General features: G+C 33.4%; 1 protein-coding gene across 1 annotated transcript; it reads left to right on the forward strand.

Annotated features, from left to right (window-relative positions):
* The first annotated feature begins 405 nt into the window (after positions 1–405).
* Positions 406–18,524, forward strand: LOC134751971 (uncharacterized). The gene is made up of 3 exons (XM_063687495.1): positions 406–577; positions 6,029–6,700; positions 18,316–18,524. The coding sequence occupies exons 1-3, from the start codon at positions 563–565 to the stop codon at positions 18,487–18,489; spliced, it is 861 nt and encodes a 286-aa protein (XP_063543565.1). The 5' UTR covers positions 406–562; the 3' UTR covers positions 18,490–18,524.
* Positions 18,525–23,524: the final 5,000 nt, after the last annotated feature.

Consider the following 23,524-nt stretch of genomic DNA (forward strand, 5'->3'; position numbering starts at 1 on the left):
CGTACAACTCTTAATTTGTAAAAAAAACATGGCCATGGGATAGAAGCAGATGGGGTGATATCGTAATATACACGTTTCAGTAAATCTTTAATTTTACCAATGAAAATGTGTGCCAGTTGCCTCAAGACTACTACAAGATTATACTTAGCCATAGTTTGTAAAATACACATGTACATTATGATATGGGATTCTATTACAGTAATAAATATAATGGCATTTCAGTAGCCTTTAGCAATTATTGACAATTCCAATGGAATGTACGGATGATTGTTAATCCAAACAAATTAGTAGGTAGGTAGTAACCAATTATTAATCCAACTTAGTAATAGGACTTCCGATCTTCCTACTGACAAATTGTTGCACATAAACGACTCGGTCAACTGCCGGCCACAGCCACTCAGTAACGGTCTGCCGCCTCGATTGCCCGTTCTTAATTTAAAATTTAAACGACGGCAAAAAACGACCGCGTTTGTTTTAATCGGCCTATCGTGGAAGATGTGTTCGTCTTTTTTAATTAAAAGCACCTAGTGAGTTTGTGATCTGTGTTCTTTTGATTAGGAAAATGTTTCGTTTAACGGTGAGTTTGTTTATGTTTTTTTTATTAACAAACAAATTCATAATGACGAAAAAAAAAAGATTTCATAACTTAACTGAATATTTATTTACTTATACAGCGTTATACTTTATAGCAGGTAACTCTTACTTACCTATAACGTACACTTGTACAGTCATCAAAATATAGATGTCATCAAAATATAACTACAAATTTCGATGTATATACAGTTGTTCATACCAAAGTACTTTGTTGCTTAAGTACCTTCCTACCTTACAATACTTACCTAAACAGTGGGATATGTCCATTTGTAACACCATGTATATGTCGCAGGCATTTTGTAAGAATCCGCCGTTTACAAACGGCGCCGTCATTTTATAAACGCGAAGCGGTTTGAAAATTGCCGAAGGCAATTTCAACTTCAAACGTTGTGGGTTTCGTTAGGGTGACCATGGCTTAAAAAAACCAAAACTACACAACTTAACCCTTCGGGCATCTGAACCTACCTACCTATTGAATTAGTGTGACGTCCGTGAAAATATTACACTGGGGAAAAAATCGTAGGTAGGTAAGTAGGTTACATGTTTTCACGGTCGTCACACTAAATCAATAGGTAGGTAGGTTAAGTTCGTTAGGTAGCTTCAAATAGTTCAAATGCCCGAAGGGCAAACCGCCGAGAAATAGCTTAGCAGGGCTCCGCCTAGCTAAAAGTCCCCGGCAAGCTCGGCCGCATTGCGCCTTCCCAAACAAACGTAGTTCCGCTCTCATTTTAAAACTATGTGTTGGATGGTAATGAAACTTTGCAGATACAATGACATAAGGTATATCTAGGTCTGAAATTAGTTTATATAGCTCTAGTTTATAAGTTAAATAGAGAAAAACGAGTTTTCTATGAAAAACTTAAATTCACTCTATTTATTTAACTATGGTGTCTGAAGCTACATTAACTAAACTCTGATTTAAAATTAAATTCCAATAATCTAACCTCACTTTTTCTTTTTTCCGTATATTTTAAGAAACTAAACAAAGCTAAAAGTATGCAAAAGGAAAATTTGAGTTTACTTCTTTACATATTTTCCATTATTACAAAAGAAAAAGGATCTGAGTGAGGTTAGTTTTTTGGAATTTAATTACAAATCAGAGTATAATTACAGACATACTCGTAGATATACCTTATCCTATTGTAAGTCCCTATTGTAAGCTAGCCGTTTTGAAATGAGAGCGGAACTACGTTTGTATGGAGAACCGAGCTTGCAGGAGACCCTTAACTGCAGATTTGATGGACACCCCAGCGTTTTCCATAGTTTTGATGTGCAGCGCCACGCGTGGTACATTAAAGAAGTAATTCGATCAAAATGCCGCGGCAAAATGTAAACGGCGGCGCCGTTAATGACATAATGCCGACTTTTTACAAATTGCCTTCGGCAATTTGCAAACCCCTTCCCGTTTGTAAAGTGACTGTTTACAAAATACCTTCATCGCACGGATTTCATGCATAAAAGGTACAAATAAATATAAATCACGTAATCCAATAAAAATAAAACTTAATTAGAGCAAGCTGGGGATTCACAGAATAATATAGAGCAGGGACATGCCCACGTGACAGATCATTCGTGGTGAAAACTGATTTCTTAAATTAACATGTGCAATGATATATAATATTCATATCTACCTGTCAAACCACTACATTATATAACAAAACCTTAATTCGGTACTCGTTTTAACAAACAAGTTTAGGAAAGAGGCAGTATAATTCCGGTCACGATGCAATATAGCAACTTTTCATTATTATTTGCTATCTTACACTAATTAAAATTAAATAATGAACCCGGCGCAATATAGACTTTTTGTCAAAACTATAATCTAACAACAGCAAACTCAAGCAAAATGCGTTGATTGACCTACTTGGATAATATAATATGCTCACAAACAAAAAACATGCTAAAAAAGCAACAAAAAAAAAATTACTCGTAATATTTACATAAATTGTTCTGGTTTGTTATCATACTAAAGTTATATCTCCTAGGACACACCTGGTCAAATCAGTCTTGTTGATATTTTTTTTAGGATAAGTTACATATATAAATAAATAAATATTTGAACACAATAAATGCATATTTAAAGGTCCTTTAAAATAAATAAAAATAAACAACTTTTCAACAACTAAGGGCCCAAACTAAGCACTGTACTATGGACACTATAGGCGACGATATACATACTTATATATACAGTTGTGTGCAATATAATAGCAGTCAATAAGAAAATGAAAATTAGGGGAACTAGATCAATTATATTGGATTTTTTTTATAATTCTTCTGCATTACTTGACACTGTTGTACTGTAACATTTAAGTACTTAAATAATATTGGAAGTAAAAAAAAAACCGGCTTTTTTACTAACTCGCGGAAATTCTTATAAAAACGTAAAACCCTACGAAAAAAATATAATTGTGTACTATAATTGTAATTTAGTATCTTGCCTATTATTTTCAATCCAAGCTTAACATCTAAACCCATGTCTTCCAGAAAAAAATTACTTTTTAATACAATTGCTCAAAAAGTGCTACTTTACGTAGCTGTTTAGCGTGCGGAAAGTTGGTTTTCGCGAACTAGTGCTTTTTACTTTTCCAATTTTTTTAAATTTATACTTGTTACAATTCACGACTACATATTGATGAGTGTTAATATTAGTTTCCTTTAAACGTCGTATCGCTTTCATTATTTACGAAAAGCTATAAAAAGGGACCTTTAAATTTATCGTCAAGTTTTCTAGCCACCTTAATTACAGCAACTAGGTACAGTAGGTGTTTTTAACTTTAGAAACTACGACCTACGACATCACTGGTCTGGTTCATTAAAACCACTTTCTCAGTTATATAATGACACATCTGCCGTTACTTCAACTACGAGAGAATTTATTGACAATATATTACCATAATCCAGAATGTAAAAATCTGATTATGTAAAAGAAACTACCTTAGTAATTACGTAATCCGCTGGATGAAGAATGTATTTTTCACACATTTCGCGTTAAACCCCTAGTGTAAATTTCATTCGATAGCGTACGTACGGGATTTTGAACAGCGCGCCAAACGGGACGTTTTGGAAACTCACGTCACGCTATCAAATGAAATATAAGTACACTAGGGGTAGGGGGGAACCAGATATAAGTATTTTATTCGTTTCCTTAATTATAAACTACACACTTAAATTATATGTAATTCTATTATTAAACCAATTCCTCCAAGCAAGGTGTAATCTAAATATGTAAAAGCTACTTAACATATTATGTTTATTTCGCTACTTGAAAACAGTTGGCAGACTGCGTGAGACAAAATGACAATGAGTTATTCCTTAGAGAAATGGCTTACCTAAATTCCTTTAACCTTAATACGCATATTTCGTGAAATGCTTAATTTTTCGTCAAAGAAAGATAGATCTTATGGATATGTACTTTTAAAAATTAAATATTTTATTTAGTGTCACCAACCAATTTTTGTTCGGTTTTTCGATATTTTATGTTTTATTTTTTTACTTGAATTCTTATTAACCAATTTAACGTCCATGTGTCTCTTGATGGAGTCAGGAGAGGGCCACATGATTTTATATGAACTCCTTAATATACTCATCAGATATCTCTCGTGTTATGGCTCAATTATAGCCATATTACATCGCTACATAACTTACGAATACCCACCACCTTAATTACCAAAACATATTATGGGAGTTATGATACCGGTTGAAAATCTAGTAAAAAGTGAAATTACTTAATATAGTGACCTACAGACCCAGATCTTCATATTAGATATGTTGTAACGCATTCCGCATGTAAAGCATCAACACTGTGACTCGATTAGGCGGAAAAGCCTGTTAACTAAAAGCCAATATTTTTTAACGTTTCGCGTGCTAATAATTACATTTTATTAATAATTGCTTTGACCGTGACCGTGATAATTAGAATAATCTTATTACACTGTCTATGGTAAAATGTGGTCGTGCATGAGCTCCTAGGCTGAATTAGAACTAAGAAATTTATGACAATTTAATCTTATACTAGTTATTTATTAAGCATTCGTCCATGCATACATATAACACGTACTTATACATTGGTAAGTAATCACACCAATAACATTTTTAGGCACTCTTAATTCCACATTAGGAATATTTTTAATTTTGTACCCGCACTTTTTTTTTAGGTTTAAAGTCAAGAAAGAGTGTATTCCCATTTGTCCCCGACCCACGAGACCGCTGCCACTGTCATACATCAGGCGGGGACAAATGGGAATGATGTAGGTATTTGAAGCCCAACGAAATCGCAGGCTTGCTTATTTTATAATGTCTATAAACACCTGCTTATAATAGGAAGCATGGACGATTTCTCTTTAATGTCGTCAAAAAATTGCGCCAAAAATTGACAATATAGTTGCATTAAGGCGCATTCACACTTGCGACAAGCGCGGCGGCGCTACGCCTCAGCGGTCATACTCGTACGTAGTTGTTGCGCACCCGGCGGGCACTGACTCGGAAACCTTACTGCACTAATTAGCAACATTTTTGCACGATCACACTACCTGATTATTGGCCAGACATATCTTCCCTATGCATATAAAATCATTGTTGTTTTTTGAATTGGTAATTCGCTTGATTAAATTCTCTTTCTTGATTAACTTGTCTTTTTTCAGAATTCTGAATTTTGATAATATGTAGTTCAAAGGTCAATCCAAAATTCTAAATAGTTTCCTGGTTCAACGCAATTTAATGAGGGTTATCTTGTAGCTATGTCTAAAATACCTAAATTATTTATTATACAGTACAATTTATTTCGCGTAATTTTTAAATACAGTTAGTGTTACCTGTCAACACCCAATATCCTTGAAATAGATGTTACTTACCCAGTTTTTAAAGAATTACTTTTTGTTTTAGTGAAGCAAACAAAACATAATTATGTCATTATTCATTATATTTTAAAGACCGTGTTCGTACTCGATTCATGATTGAACGAAATCGGCGAGATAGAAATTGTAATTATTGCAAAAATTGGTCTTAAAATCACCATTACACGGTTCTGTCTTTTTTATTTATTTATGGGTCTGCAATTAAAATCACAATTTCAAAACATTTATACCTAAACTGCTAACGAGTATTATTACACAAATATTTATAGGCAGTGCCGAACAAGCCCTGTATCTACTTGTTATCAATATCAGTATTTTATATTTAATGGAACTAAGGTCTAATTTTATATCTGCAAGTTTATACATATTTGTATGTGTTTGTTTCCTAAAAAAATAAATAAAAGAGAAAAATAATAATAATAATATATATTTTTTGTTATTTCAATAGTTTTATTATTTCTTTGCCCAGGCCCAGTATCATGCGACAATGCTATTTCATTTACTCCGATACAAATAGACAGTGTGCGTGTTTTAGGTATTGACAGCCTCTTAAATGTATATAACAATATTTTTTTTTACAGATAATTCTGTCGTTAGCGGCGTGCATCACTGCGGATACCTGGTTATCGAGAAACTCAGCGGCCACCGATGCCCAAATTCGTTTCGCGATAGAAAACAAATACGATCACACAGGCCCCGGAGCACAAGGGCCTGAATATGCGTACAAAACCTACCAAAATGTAGATGACGCTATACTCGCGTACATGAACGACCCAGACACACAACTACCAGAATATGAAAAAACCAGAGCGGTTCATAAATTCACACGACCCACTTACTATCCTCCATTCAACAGTATTGATAATTTCAAACCTATTCTTAGATATCAACCAAAAACTGTCGATGAATATACTGGTTATAAACCCCCGCAAATCCAAAACCAAAACATCCAAGAATACGCTACTTATAAGCCTCAAAGTATAGTAAACCAAAACGTTGTCACCGACTACAGAGGCTGGAAACCTTTCCAGCTCGTAAGCCCCAAAAAGCCGATTGACGAATCAACATACTATAAGCCCAGACTAAGTGAAGCGGGCTTGAACAATTACCCAAAAGGGAACGACAAGTTTGGTTTTGAAACGTTAAACACAGAGGTCCGTCCGGTACATGGGAACTCGCCAGCAAGTTTAGCAGAACTTGCGCATGAGGAGTACGACCCACATCCCCAATATTCCTTCTCTTACGGAGTTCATGTAAGTATGAAATACAGCATAAATTACACACACACACACAATTAACTCTATACAAATTTAGTACCTATACCAGCTGAATAACTAAACGTGTTTATTTATTACATATTAATAACAATCAGTTCTGAGTATTTTAAAACAATGTTGTAGTTTACAACAACTCAAAAACAATATAAGACAATCGCTATGAGTGAGATGTAAACAAAATAAAACAGTTGTTGTCATCAGAGCATCATAATTTCAATTCATTTCTTTCGTTAGACATAATGGGTAGGTAATTAATAAATTCAAATGAACTACTTACGAAGCTAAACGCCTAAATAGAAAACTAAGACACTACATAAACCATTCATGATGTCTCAGTAATGTTAATGTACTTTAGCTAATTCCTATCGACAACAATTTTCGCAAAGCTCCATCTAAATATAAGCTTCAATTGAAAAATCGACCTAATAACTCCCGCCGCAACGCATACTATTGTAATATAAGATAGTTTAAAATGAGCTTGCGAGAGTTTCGTCGTAGTCAATACGTGGTAGAAAGTGTTACTTATAGCTAGAAGTCATCAATTTAAATATTTAACGGAAAAAGGTACCTACATAATAACATCCTGGTTCCTAGTTGTATAAATTTAGCGAAAAATTTAACTATTGTTATCAGTTAGTTTGAAGTTTGATTTGTTGAACTTGTGAAAGTGGACCGTGGCATTTAGTATAAAAAATTTATTCAGTGGCATCTGGCGGCGTAAATTGATATTTCACGGTCATGTGCGGTCAAGTGCGCATAGATTAGAGGTGTGTGTTAGCTGACTCAAATTTTATGAACCACTTAAAGTTACTATACCTATAAATAGGAACTACATACTTTAAGAAGAAAACTTGCACTGTCATATTATATCAAATATGTACATCGAAATTAAACTATCGTGAGACACAATATATTTCAAAATATTTAGTGTGTATAATATTGAATGAAACCGTAGTGATCTAAATATTTTCAAATATGTACATGTATATATTAAACTGTTTTTTACTATTTAACAGAATGTATGTGTCATGGTTACACGAAATAAATTATTTCTAATTCTTATTCTAAATTTCGACTAAATAAGGACAAAGCAATTTCGAAAATAATTTTATTTAGATTTTTTTTTAATTTCTCAATATTGTAATATTGAAAAATTATACACATGAAAATATTTAAAAAAAATTCTTAAACAAATTATTTTCAAAATTGCTGTCTTGGGGTTAGATATCAAGATATTACGTATTATTTATGGTATATTGTACAAAAGCGGCCCCCAGCGAAATTTTTTTAGGAACTGCGGGTCAAAAATTTTGTTTACCATGCAAACTTCCACCGAAAATTGGTTTGAACGAGATCTAGTAAGTAGTTTTTTTTAATACGTCATAAATCGTAAACCGCAATTTACCTTTCACTCACGTTTCATATAAAAAGTACATTGTTAAAATTATGTAATGTACGGAACCCTCGGTACGCGAGTCCGATTCGCACTTGGCCGGTTTTTTATTTAGGTAAAAACCAATTGATATATTTTTGGGAGACAAACATTATTCTTACCTATGTTTGTCTTTATGCCAAAAACGTCACGCCTTTGAAGCCTCAACTCAAATCTTTGACAATGGAATTACAAACATTTCATATGAAGCTTAAATAAGCCTGCCACCAATCATTTAAAACCACTGACACATTCTGTTCTAATATCATACTTAACAAAATCATAATTCAATGACAACTTTGACCTCATCTATTACATACTATAAAAGGTTAATGATTACAGGCCAAAACAGCCCATTGTCGACATGACGACATGACCAAACGCAGGTATTTGTTAATGAAATCTCATAGTAATTATATCTTAGTTCAATCAATTTGACCATGAGTGAAGCACGACTTGTGGGTTGTGGGTTATGTGGTTTGTACATTGTTTTAATTTGGCTATACAAGCTTCATTGTTTGAATACTTGCTGTTCTCTTTATTAGGGATAATGTTGAATGAAAACACATGTGACGCAAAGTATTTACCTAACATATTTACCACACCTCGTTTGGTTGGCCATGAAGGTAGTTTAGCAAAACACAAACATATTTGTTACGGGAAGTTTATTGTCATTTTATTGTATACTATCAAAACAAGAGCTGCATATTTAAATAACTCGCACTTGTTGTTGTATACCTACTTAATATTAGTGTAGAATTCATATACCTAAGAGTTTTATCAGCTTCGGCGACGTCCGTTACCCTTCAGGCACAATTTAATTTAATTTAATTTTCCTTAGTTATTTAGGATTACCAACAGATAATAAATACATCTTACATGCTCTTAAATCTATATAACAATCATGACTGATGCTTAATATCTAATTATCGGTAACCACAACTTATATAAGTGTCTTGCACAATTAGGCTGAACTGGAGCTATTAGTATAGAAGATTGTTAACAAAGGGATGTACTGATGCTTGGTGTCGTTCACGCCGATTTCACGCCGAAAATACGCCGCCGCCGCCAATTTTTTGGCAAACGCCGCCGCCGATCATTTTTTAATCGGCGCACACGTCTAGTACGGATCAATACCATCCCCACATATCAATAATGTGGGGACAAGCAGCGGACAGATAAAGGGTTTATGGTGCAAAAAAGGTAATTTGGATTATAGCTGGGGTGCCCTAAGATACACTTGCCCGCAGCCTATTTCGGAAGTTAAGGATCATGACTGTTACAGGTCTGTAGATGTACATATTTGAAGTGGCAAAAGTAGTTCATAAACATCTAAGTGAATTCAGAACGCGTGGTCCTAACTACCAAAATAGAAATAATCTCCCTAACCGACACAGACTAAAAAAGTTTGAACAATGTGTGTGGTACATAGGTCCTAGAATCTATAATCGTTTGCCAAATAATTTGAAGTCAGCTGAATTATCAGATAATATTATTAAGTTTATAAGTAATCTTAAGGAATATTTAATAGATAAGGCGTTCTAATACTCATTAGATGAATTTATGAATAAATACAAATAACAATGTTATGTGATTATTAAAATGGGATACTTATTGTTGTTAATATAAAATAGACAAGATGTAAATATGTATAATAAAATTGACATATAAATAACTTTCGTTGTGAAAAAAGAAACTGAAACTGAAACTGAAACTGAAACTATTATCAATCCCTAAAAAACTACACCGAAAATCTTGGTGGCTCTACGTTCTAAGGACTCAGTCCTGCCAAAGGAAATCTTGGGTTCTCGAAACGCCGTATTTAATACGCTGCAACGGCCAGTACACACTCGTCCTGCCTAATCGAAATTACTACTTCAGCCGCATGTAGGTGACAGCAGCAAGTAAGCTTGCGTTATTTAATTGGCGAGCGCATGCGACACGACCTTGCCAAAAATACGATAATTGCGATCGGTTATGACATAGCTTTCAATGGCGGAATGTCCACGAGGCTGCTTGCTTCTGGGGAGGTCATATTCCTACCACCTGTTATAATAGATAATTACATATTCCACTAAGTCAGATGAACAACCTATGTTACCATGTTACTTATCGAATTCCATCATATTAATAAGTTATAAGTAAAGTACCTTACAAAATTTTCATACAGGGACAAATTTTATTGGACTAGGTATTCGATTTTGAGTAGGGTGGTGATGTCAGGAGATGTGAGATGAGCGTTGAATGTCGTTCGATTGTTTAGGTTGAGTTTTCCTAGAGTATTTTTCTCTATAATTTTATAAAATTAGGTTAGGAATTTATCGTATAAAGTATAAACTAAGCGTCTTTCGCCTATATTTCGCATAACTTGCATGACCATAGATCTCGAATTAGTCAAACAAACAAATCTAATTGGGCAGCGGAATTTATGGTTCAATTTATTTCGGTTATTCGGGCCCACTCCGTAGAGTTATACAGTATAATAATTATGTTTTTTGTTAAGTAACAAACGAACGATTAATCTATGTTAATTAAATTAAATACAATATACAAAAACTATTTTAAGGTAAAACAGTAGTTCGGTAGGTACTAAATAATCCTTTAGGACTTTAGTTTACTTTAGTAAACTTTAGCTCCCGACTACCGGAGTCGTTCTTCAGAAATGAAATGTTAATAGTACACTAAGGATTACACACGTATGTATTAAAAGTTACTTATATTTATATTATTTCATAATCAAACCTTGTCCTCACACAACTATCGTCTTCAACGTCTTGCAAAAGCCTAACTAGAGCAATGCCAATCGATTACCCAAAATGCCACACCATCCATTACCGCTTCCTAAATGCTCTGTGAGACCATTTAATATTAGGCCCGCAAAGAATATCACCTACAAAAGAATGGTGGTTATGCGTTCACTTTCACTCATGTATTCAGGGCCTTAAAGTTCAATAGAGTTCGTTAGTAATGTAATGTCGGAACTCGGAAGTGTAAGGTATTCTGGAGGTGTGGTCGTTACGCAATCGGAATACTTGATTGTCAAGGCAAGTAACAACTCTTGTTCTCAATTATTTATGTCAATATTGCGGTGAACACTTAGATTTCATTAATTACTTAATTGCTGATTATGGCATAACTACTGCTGACAGGAAAAACAATAGAGGTAACAAACTCGTTTTTGATATAATTAACAATTGCGGTATTACTATTATTTTTATCGATTTAAATAATTGTAGCAACAATTATGAATTGTTATCAATAATGAATGTAAGTAGTTACTAATTATCATGAATTGGCATCAATGGCTCTGTAACGCGCAGCAGGTAATAGCATGAACACGGAAAGATTTCTTTGCGTGACAAGACGGAACTGTTTTTTGCGTAGATATGCGTAATGAAATAAGAGTAGAATGCTTTGGACTGATAAAATAAATCAGTCTAGGCTGGACACGTAAAAGATAGAGCTAAAAAATTGAGCAAAATTATTTCATATCTGGTAATTAATAGCAATTATTTTAATAAAATTAAATTAATAAAACTATTATTTTATTGTTATTATATTTATTTATTTTATTTGACCCATTATTTTTTTTAGTTTTATTTTGATTTGAATTGTTTATTTATATTTGGACAAATTATACCTAATATTGGTTTGAATAATGATAATTGATATGTTGTATAATGTTGAGTAGTTTTTAGGTACTGTTTAATAAATTGTATTGTTTTATTTTAATTGTGTATTTTTGGCATTCTCATCCTTAAATAAAAGTTATGAATCATTTAAAACTCAGCGTAAAGAATAAAACTGACAGATTGTTTTATACTATTAATGGCGGGAATACGCTAGGTAATGTAATGGGAAGGAATGGGGAGGTACTTAATGGGTTTCTGTCTTTAATTTTTTGATGCTCTTTTGATGCTCTTGTAATTCAAGATACACTTGTATTGTATGCAATTTTCTCATTAAGCGAAATGTAAATTTCTTTGGGAAATAAAGTTCTTTAAACCTAATTGGTATTTACTAAGCTCTTCCTTAAAACGGGTACGTACGTAATAAGTACGAGCAGTTTTTTCTTTAAAAATGTATGCTAAATAATGAAACAATTTCCTCATTGAATGAAAGAATGTAAAACAATCTTAATTTGACGGTATAATAACAGGATGAAACACTTATTATTAAATATTAATTTATTGTATTTTTCTCTTTCTCCTAATACTAGAACGGTTTACGTAGTCGACCTTAGGACGTTACGCAATCTATAGGTACGATAATGGCAAGCCTACTGCGCCCCCGGCCCCCGGGGCATTGCGATTTGCTCCCGACAACCGACCTCGCCTCGACTTACGCCGACGAAAGCCCAAGGAGAACGGAAACGGGATATTGCATTATTTAATTGGTTATTCAATTAAAAAAAGTAATTAACTAGCTTTAAGAAAAATTATAATGAAAAAATTCGGTTGTATATTTTATGATTGATTTATTTATAGGTATGTATTTTTAATTTTATTTAAATACTGCACTGGTCCGTTGTTAGGTATCGTTGTCACCTACCTTTAATATACCTACTCGTACACATAAATATTTAGTTAACCCGTTTTTAAAATTAAAAAAGGCGGCCGCCGTATGCGCTGTTATCGGATAGCGTCAATTTCGAGATTTTTCTAGGCTTCTATACGATCCAAAGCTGTCAATGCTACTAATTATTCAATTACTACATCATAGATTTAAATATTAATGCATAGATAAATCATACCACCAGCTCATATGAAGTAATTGACAAGAACCCACAAGGAATCTGCGGCATAAAATAATCTGCATCTGATACCATTGATTTGACACACTGCTCCCACGACCCACGACGCGAGAGACCCTGCCCTGTATTTGCAAATATTGCAATATTTGGCACACCAAACATTGTGCTTTGGGATTTCTAAGAATACGTATTTTTATCAAATCAAATTCAAATCAAAAATTATAAGAGTAAATTACAGATAACATTATTAAGTATTTAGTACCTATCTCTATTAATATAATATCTATCTATCGTTTATATAATAAGTTAGATATTGATTTTGATATTTTGAGTTTTTTATTACCTAAGTTCAAAAATGTTTTGCTGTCTCAAAATTTGTAAGTAAATACTTATTATCTTACCGTGCTAATAATTTATTGTATTTTTACTATGAACTTTAATAACAGAAGATTTTATAGTCAAAATTAGTATTTAGCTTAATAATTATTCCACGATAATGTTGTGTACAATTGTAATCGTAATGTAAGTAATGTGTAAGTTGCTTATGTAAGAAATATTTTACAATGTTGTTTGCCTGCATTATGTTATTGTACCTATCAAAATAAAATAAAATAAAAATTACATGTGTTAATCCTAATTATAATAAAATCTAATGAAATACAAATTATAACAAAACATATTCTCTCTTGAAATAATATATAAACATGAGTTCGGTGTATCTACATAATATTATGTAGACATGATGAAAGTCCTTTCCTTTTCCGATTTTTGTGCATTGGATGTGTGTATATATATGTAAATTTATTCAATTACAGCAATTTTTAATAATACGCTTTCTATATATGTATGTTTTCGGCTTAATTCAATCCATTTTTTGCAATGATAATAAGGTACATGGTATATGTTTATTTGTTTATTGATGAAGTTATACAATTTTGCAGATCTAGTGGTGAATTTTCTACTCGCAAATGTAGTGTTAATAAACGTGGTTAATGGACATGGATTTAAAAATGCATAGATTTGTCTTAGTAGAATGTCCCAGGGCCCCCAACCCCCAAAACAGCATATTGTGGGAAACGTCGGTGTGGGTTTAGTGGGTAGGCTCCTCCCCCTCTTTTCTCAATGGAAAGAGCCGGGTCAGAGAGAGCTGAACCTCAGGGCAGGGGGGCGATGCGTAACAGCATTGCCATACCGAAAAAAATACAGGAACAATTAATGCATGTAGGGATTTTGAGTCTGAAATAATTACTTGGTTGAGAACTTTTATAGTTTGTGAAACAGATATAATTGGTTTTAGCTGTATTATGTGTAAGTGAGAGTTAAGCCAGTGAGCTACTTTGGATAGATCTTGTTCTGCATTATTTTTAACGTCTGCCCATGTCTCTCCTAAAAAACAATATCGGAATCATCTGCATAGACCATTTTTTATTTTCATTTCACAGTCCGTTTATATAAATAAGGAATGAGGTTGTTCCAAGAACGCTACCCTGGGGCACGCCAACCGTTATATTGGATTCCTCACTTATATGATTTCTTATTTTAGCTCTTTGGAAGCTACTAGAAAATGCGATTTGCAGTGCGGTTTTGGAGATAATTTTCTAGTAGCTTCAGTGGGATGTCTCTTATGCCTGTCTTTTCTAAAGTAATTATAAGAGAGGGAATAAAAACAGTATCAAAAGCTTTTTTAAGGTCTAAAAAAACTGTTAAGCATTTTTGGTTATTGTCAATTTTATTTACTATCAAAGAAGTTGTTACCGCGTCTTCGGTTGACATAGCTTTCCCAAAACCATATTGTGAATTTGAAAGTACATTTATATTGAACTTCTCGAGGTAATTTATAACTATGTTGTTGAGGAGTTTCTCAATTTTTTTTGTAATATAGCTGGTAGTACAGAAATGGGCCTGTAGTTGGATGCTTCGTCTCTGCTCCCGCTTTTGTATACGGGGGTTATAATTGTTTTCTTTAGTTCATTTGGAAAAATACCTTTATTACATCATAAATTGAATAGGTGAGTGAGAACGGGTACAATAAAGCTGCTAGCTATTTTGAGGAATTTTGCCGAGATGTTATCCCAACCAGGGGCACTATCTGATTTTAGGCTAATTAAAATGGTATGAACTTCCTTAGGATCAGTTTTCAGTAACAGAAAAGAAGATGATAGGGGATTTGAGGGTTGGTTGGCTGCACGAGGTTGATGGGTATTGTTTGATAAGATATTTTTAGCTAAAAATTTCCCAACGTCAGCAAAGTAGTTATTTACAGTATTAAGACCGGTACAAGAGCGGTACTTTTAATGTCTAATTATTCATTATTTTCGGACTTGTTAGGTTTTCGGTTTGTGATATTGTTTATTGACTTTCATAAGTTTTACGGGTTTTGTTATATTACATCTTTTGTTAACTTTTATTACTCATATGCACGTTTTAATTTTTTAATTAGGTTGTCGCAGAAATGGCGATATCTCCTGTATGCTATTTTTAATATTATATTATCAGGCTCCGAGTTTCACTTGCATTTTATTTGTATTTCTTATGCATCTAAGCATTCCTTTTGTTATCCATGGTTTTATAGGGCGATTTTTTTGAAATATATTAGTAGTAATGGTATATTCCTTTACGCAATTTCCTTTCTTATTAATGAATATTTCGGCCAATTTGTTGGGATCTGTCTAAGTGCATAGGTTTGAGAGATTTTATTTTTCTAACTTAGAAAGTGCATTATCTAAATCAATAATTGTTTTTGGACAGTAATTAGAATTATTTATTGTTGTTAATTTTAGGAATATCATGCAATGATCTGTTATAGATATATTTAATACTAGGACAGTGGCACATGTTTTACGTTAATAAATTTTAACATAAAATGGTCATAACAATTTTTCTTTCAAGTAGGAAGTTTACTTCCTGTGTGGTGTGGTGTTTTGGCCTGGAACTACCTAAATCATGCGTCGATAACATATCAAATCATTATCAAACCGTACAGTCAGCGAACGTGCACTAATTCGAAATAGAAAAAAATAATTTTGAATAGAACGTTGACTTACATCGCATAGATACGCGACGACACTGCCTATATTTTCTATTTTCCAATCTGGAGAAACTATAGCCAGTACCTACACCTTGCAGCCGAAGGAGTGCATAGTTGGGTTATTCCCACTATATACCACCAGTCCACCATGTTTTCCCCAATTGTAACTAGTGGAATTAAAACACTATATTTTTATTAGTATCTAACAAAATTTTGGTAGTAACTTCTGGAAAAAAAATCCCAGTTATCCCCAGTTATTACCACTGGTTACAACTTGGTGGTAACTAGTACGATAACCCAATTTTATCTGGGGTAGGTAAAAGCAAAGGGCATTTGTAGTGAACTTCAAATTTTGATAATTTTCCGTATCAACCTAAAGAGACGGAACCCTTAGTAATTGAATGTTTTCCTGCAGTTTAAGCTTAAATTACAAACCTACTGGCATGTTTAAGTATGGATATTTTTAAGTAGAAATCTCTTTGTTAACTTTCGTTAACCAACAAGAAAAGTTTTGTTACGGTAATTAAAAAAAAACCTACATTTTATATATTTTTAGGGTTCCGTACCTCAAAAGGAAAAAAACGAAACCCTTATAGGATCACTCGTGCGTCTGTCTGTCTGTCTGTCCGTCTGTCACAGCCTATTTTCTCCGAAACTACTGGACCAATTAAATTGAAATTTGGTATAAATATACCAAATATGTATTGGTTGGTATTGGTATATATTGGTTGGTATGTGGTTTGGTATTTGGGTTTGTGACCCAAAGACGAACATGTAACGAAAACAAATGAATTTTAAACATAGGGTCCACTTTTGGGGGGTAAATGTGAAAATTAAAAAAAAAAAGTTTTTCAAACTATATCGTGTTACATATCAAATGAAAGAGCTCATTGTGGGAATCTCAAATATATATTTTTTAATTTTAGAATAAACAATTAAAATTTATTCACGAAAATAGGCAAAAAATGACCATCCCCCCCGCCCCCGTTTATCTCCTAAACTACTTGGTCTAAAATTTTGAAAAAAATACATAAAATAGATCTTTACCTATAGATTACAGGAAAACCTATTAGAAATGTGCAGTCAAGCGTGAGTCGGGCTTAATCACTTAGTTTTTGATCCGACCCCTACGGGTTTTTTAAAGACATGTCACTCACGTTTTACATAAAAAATACATTGTTTAAATTGTGGAATGTACGGAACCCTTGGAATGCGAGTCCGACTCGCACTTGGCCGGTTTTTCATTAAACGGCATTTATGAGTAAGTAACTATATAGTTGTGATAGGATTACCTATTTTAAAATGTCGAAATGTTGATGAACGTTCATAATCCAGTGAAAGACAGGTTTTAATTCACATAGAAAACAAGGCAAAGGGTGCCTGTGTTGCCTGTGTAACCTGTGTTATCATTCGTTCAAAATCAGGCATAAATTTAAACAAAAAAAACATCACCGAACCGTTGTGGCAACGACTTGATAGTATCAGGTAGCAACGTATGTGCCTTTAGTGAGGGCACGAAGGTCAACTCTCGAAATATTTGGTACAATGGTACTACATTTGAGATATACTACTTAGATGTAGAATTGTATTCTTCACAAATGAGTAAGTAACTATAACTAAAATGTGATAGGATTACCTATTTTAAAATGTCGAAATGTTCATTATCCAGTGAAAGGAAGGTTTTAACACACATAGAAACCAAGGCAAAGGGTGCCTGTGTAACCTGTGTTATAATTCGTTCAAAATCAGTTTTAACTTACAATACAAATTGAATGATGATGACATGATGGTGATGATGCTCCTGACCGATTTCGGCCACAGCGACTGTGCTCTGGAGTAGGCATTTTTTTTTATTCGCGTTAATAGTGTATCTGATCCACTCGCTGGTGCGCCTTTAGATACAATAATATCATATCTGGACAAAGTGGGGAACTAAGCCTTACTGCACCATCACGCACTTTGCAAAAATCATCATAGGTACAATTTTTATCTTACCTTTATTGAATCAAGATAACCTTTGACGACTAAAACTTAGAAGAATAAAATTGGACGTCCATTTTATGCCAATTTTTTACATTCCTGTTCCTGCTCTATTAAATATTTTATCCTGCTCTATTCATAAATATGCTGCTCTTCAGGGGCCCACTGATTATCAGTCCGTCGGACGATATCATCAGCCTGTCAGTTAGAACAAAAATTTGACAGTTCCGAACAACTGACCGGCCGATATCGTCCGGCGGACTGGTAATCACTGGGCCCCTTTACTCACATTTAGTTTTTAAATGATAAAAAGTTAATGCGTGATAGTGATGAATAGATCAATTACTAAATAACATAAGAAACAAAAAATCTAAATAGTTTTGTTTCAATTATTCCAGGACAAAGGCACTGGTGACTCCAAGTCAGCTCACGAGACGCGTGACGGCGGCACCGTGCGCGGCTACTACACTTTCATGGACGCGGATGGCAAGCAGCGCACTGTACACTACACCGCTGACGATAAGCTAGGATTCAGAGCCAGCGTGCAGCGCACTCACACAAACACGCAATAGGCCTGACACGGGTCGCGTATGCTACTGCATCTTTAATATCTTTATAGAGCAGCGCACCACCGTGCTCTATTACCTACATCCCCGACGCTCTATCACGCCATAAGCACGAGCCACAGTGGGCACTAATACCCGACCTATTGGGGTTTAGAACAATGATTCGGGCCACGCACTCACACCAGGAGAATATAACCAAACGGAGCCGCCACCTCTGTAATTTGCTGTACAAAAAAGTCTAAAAATTTTAGCGGGGAAGGGGAATGTCAAATGTATACGTAACATCAAAATAGCCATATCAGATAAACGTCAGTCCATACATTGTGTATGACCATTGGCCGACTATTTTCGACAGAGGGGAATGCCTGTTAATGGCTACTTCGTTTAGATATATCCTCCTAGCACTCACATTAACACAGTAAAGACCTAACTGCATCGTGGGCTGAATGATTACCATAACTGGCAAAAATATAACTGTCCGAGTGCTTGACAGTTGCCACTTTCAATCTTATTTTATAAAAATAGAGTAGGCAACAGACAAAAGAACAAATATTAGAATTAGACGACAGCCTAACAAACTCGTGTTAGATTTCTTTTACTCATATATAATATAACTACTGAAGCCATAGCCTTCGTGACATAAAATGACTACTATTTTACGTATGTAATTTAAGTAGAACAATTGAAATTTGAATTTGTTACCATTTTACCTAAGCAGTAAATTATCAAGTTTCTATTTTATTACGTTAAGTTTACCCGACAAACAAAATGTTTTGATGATTAACTTAGATCAATTATATATCGTGTCATTCACGAGGACGCGTGCCTTGGTTCGTATTGTCACGGCTTTAAAGATTAATTTGACAAATTCGCGAGTCATCGTGAATGACACGATCTATATAATTTTGTAGATTTGTATAAAATTTTGCCTGAAACAAAGGAAAAACACGGTGTTTCACATAATTGAAGCCTATTTATATGTTTGTACTTATAATTTTAAGTTCCAAATATACGTAAAGCAACATTTAATGATGTAATAATAACGAACTAGTAAGCTATTTTTTTACTCTCTACTTATTTTCTGCTTTCGAAGTTAGTAGATTAGTAGAGAATAGAGATATTGTCTTCGGTTACCGCGATAGTTACTCATGAAATAAAACTATGAAAACGGATTATATCGCGTATATTGAATTTAAATTAAATAAAAAAATTAAATCCCGACGTTTCGAACCCTTTTTACAGCGTTCGTGGCGTAGCTTTATCGCGTATTTGAAAATAGTTGTATGGTATTACTAGTCTTACTTATAAACCGATTTTGCATGTACAACCAGCCTTAAAGTTTATAGTTTATGATGGTTAATTATTTTGGTATGTGGGTATTTTTGCACTTTGTAGCTTTTCCTCAGTCACCCGTTGACCACGAACACTGTAAAGGGTTCGAAACGTCGGGATGTATTATAAATTCACTATCCGCGATATAATCCGTTTTCATAGTTTTATTTCCTTAGTAGATTGTTTTTAAAATTCTAACTCGTGTCATCTCTACCGCAGACATTGTTTATTTAGTAGCAAATTCTATGAAACATGTTGCGTTATTACTACTAGGTATAAATATTTTAGCTGAAATTATGAATTACAATTAATTACAGTAATACGAGTATAATTGATCATTTCAAGATAAAATCCTTCAATTAAACTACGCGGTATGTTACGCCGAAATTCCTGCAACATGTCTATGCATCAAATCATTACTTATTTAAAAAATCGGCTTATGATTAATTGGACATACACGATAGCGGGGTGACTTTGATTTCAGGGTTTGTTAAATTTAATAATTACCCTTGTAATAAATAATGCTTAAAGCAATAAATAATGCTTAAAAACACCTAGATCACTTTGATACTCATTACTGTTTATAAGGCAATACATTCAACTTATGTCTGAACTTTAAGTCTATAAAAATTATCTCGCGTCCTTTATTTCCATTTACCTGATTAGCTGTTTAAATAAGTAAGTAATTAGGTATCATACGAACAAAACCTCATAAATTTAATATTTGGTTGACTACATCAATTCGGGAAAACAAAGTTTCCCCAAAAAAGGGAAAGTATCAGACTTAAAACATTAAAAAAATTCTAATTCCTGTTTTCTTATACTCGTACAGTTCTGCCAAGATCTTTTAATTATATATATATTATCTACATAATTGTAAATAAATGATAGTAATTATTAAACGAGTAGTATAAGAGATATCTAGGTAGAAAATTAACCAGTTTTTACCGACTTCAAAAATAGAGGTTATCAATTCGACCGTATTTTTTTTATAGTGAATTAATAGAATTTGGTGGTCAACCACTGCAACGTTTACCTTGGCTGAATTATCATAAGATATGATTAATCATTAAAGTCATTGCTGAGGCTTTTTGTTTAAGATATAAGTCCTTTTTTATTTCTTTATAGCTATTGTCATATCATAGATAAATAAGTAAATTAAGAGTGCTCACTCCATACAAAAAACCCATTTATATGTTATTAAGTTGTATATATTTTGATTTAAGCTTAATAAGCATTAACCTTTAAACGAGTTTAAAACTACTTAAAATGAGTTTAAGCTACCATACCTCCCATATAACTTTATTATTAATAAGTAAAGAAAGCTATGTATGGAGTGAGCACTCTAAGTTTACCTACTTATGGCTCTATGCTATTGTGTAGGTAAATAACTGATGAATTTGTGGTCCTGTCATTTGTTTTCAATGGTGTTATGGCTGTATGTGCAAATAGTAAATCTAGGTTGTGTTAATATTTTACATGATTAAGTGTAGGTAATTATATAGATTTAATATTTTTACATTATTTCAATAATCCCAATAAAAATGGCAGACTTTTTCGAAAGTATCTCTTGTCTTTAGACTGATCCTTCTCCTCCTCGAGCTTGTACTCTTGCAATGAGACATTAAATCGATATTCTAGCAGTGGGCAGTCATTCCATTGCCGATGATAAACAAAAGGCGAGTACCCATGTTTTCAGTTAATGTTTTCTATTAGCTCAAAAGAGATCTAAGTATGAGTATTTTCACGTAGGGTTCTTTAGCAACAAATACAATTTTAATAACGAATATGGGAATATATGTCTGTGAAAATGAAGAGTTATAAGTTGATTTTTATACACCCGACCTGACAAAAGATATCCCTTTATTTGTTGCTCTTTGGAAGATAGAGTAAAAGAGACTATTATTTGACTAGCAACCAGGATTGTGGAGCTTGGCTTTAGGTACCTACACTAGGGGCATCGTCGTAAGCATAATAAAACCTAGTTTTACCGTGTACCAAACACTAGTCAAATAAGTAGTCTCTTTTTTAAATAATATTAGCTTTGATAAAACTTGTGATATGTAGAACATAATAATGATAAAGGAACTAGAGCGAAGATATGTAGCAGGAAAAGTGTAGGAAAGGACCGAGGGTGCGGGGTGTTAGGGTCGGCGAGGCTACGGTGACCGCTTACCATCAGACGGGCCATATGCTTGTTTACCACCGACGTAGTAGGTATAAAAAAGAAGTGTTCTTGTTACTCATCACACTCATCACAGCAACGTTAAGACATCTTTTTGATCACTCATACATATATATTGTACGGAATACTGATTCATTATTTACTACTTATTGTTAGTTAAATAATACAAACAAAATAGTACATTTCGATGCTAGTGCGGAAAGTATACACAGTAGCATCGAAAGTGCGGGACGAGTGAAGAATGACATTTCCGCACGTGTATCGAACGACGTTTTTAGGGTTCCGTACCAAAAATGTACAAAAGGAACCCTTATGGTGCGACTCTGTCCGTCTGTCTGTCTGTCACATAGCTAAATATCTCGAGAACTACTAAAGCTGTTGATTTGAAATTTGGAATAGTTATGAACAACGCTAACCCAAATACATTAGAAGTGTAATTTTTTTATTTTGTTTTTATTAATTATGGAAAATGCCCAATATAAAGAGGGGGCAAAATTTCAAAGTCTAGTTACTAGATCTAGTGGAATATCATTTGAAAGAGCTTAAATTGAACATTACAAAACATATTTTTTTTCATAGTGAAACATAAAAGAATTATTAAGGAAAATGTAAAAACATACCATAGTTTAAATGCATGTTCTATAAGACGGAAACAATTGTAAAACATTGTACTATTATTACCTAAGTATCGTTATTTACGATTATTTGTGTATCGTATATTTATTAAAACAATATCGAATGTTGCCTTTGGAATCTAAAAACATGCTTGCAGTAAAAAAAACGCATCTCATTTGACAGGCGTTCCGTTCGATTCAAACAACTTATTAAGAACGGTTTTTCAATATATTGAATAAAAAATAAAATTGTTATAATAATGAAGAAGTAAGTACTTAAATATGAAAAATGTTTATTTTTCGAATTCTTACATTGACAGTAGCTTTTTATGTTGATTACGACGGTTAAAGAAAACTAATATTAACACTCATCAATAAGTAATAGTCATGAATTGGAACAAGAATAAAAAAAATTGAAAAGTAAAAAAACACTAGTTCGCGAAAACCAAATTTCCGCACGCTATAATAATTCCGCTACTTGACGCTAGATGTCGACTACGATAGTAATAGTCTTTTTGGTAACAAAACTGATGTATGGAGTGAGCACTATGTCTTCTTAATTCCCTTTGTTAATACACACCAAATGAAAAGTGGATTCAAACCTGGACGTCCTGGACCAGGAAATGTGTGTACTGCTCACCATTTATGGCTTAAAAATGGCTTGAAACAACAAAATATACTCCTACAAACCAATTTTATTTAACTAGAAGAGCAAAACAAAAGAAATAGTTTTAAGTAAAAAATAAAAATCGTTAACGTTCCTATTTTTTACCAACTTACAATTTAATACTCGTAGAAGTCGTAGATATTTATTATAACATAGGAAAGTTAACGCCTATTAAAAGAATAATAGCAATGAAATTGTTGCGATGTTGAACTATTCATTTTAACAGCAAACATCTTCGAAAAC

This window comes from Cydia strobilella, chromosome 2 (assembly GCF_947568885.1).
Source record: "Cydia strobilella chromosome 2, ilCydStro3.1, whole genome shotgun sequence".
In the NCBI taxonomy this organism is placed as follows: Eukaryota; Metazoa; Arthropoda; class Insecta; order Lepidoptera; family Tortricidae; genus Cydia; species Cydia strobilella.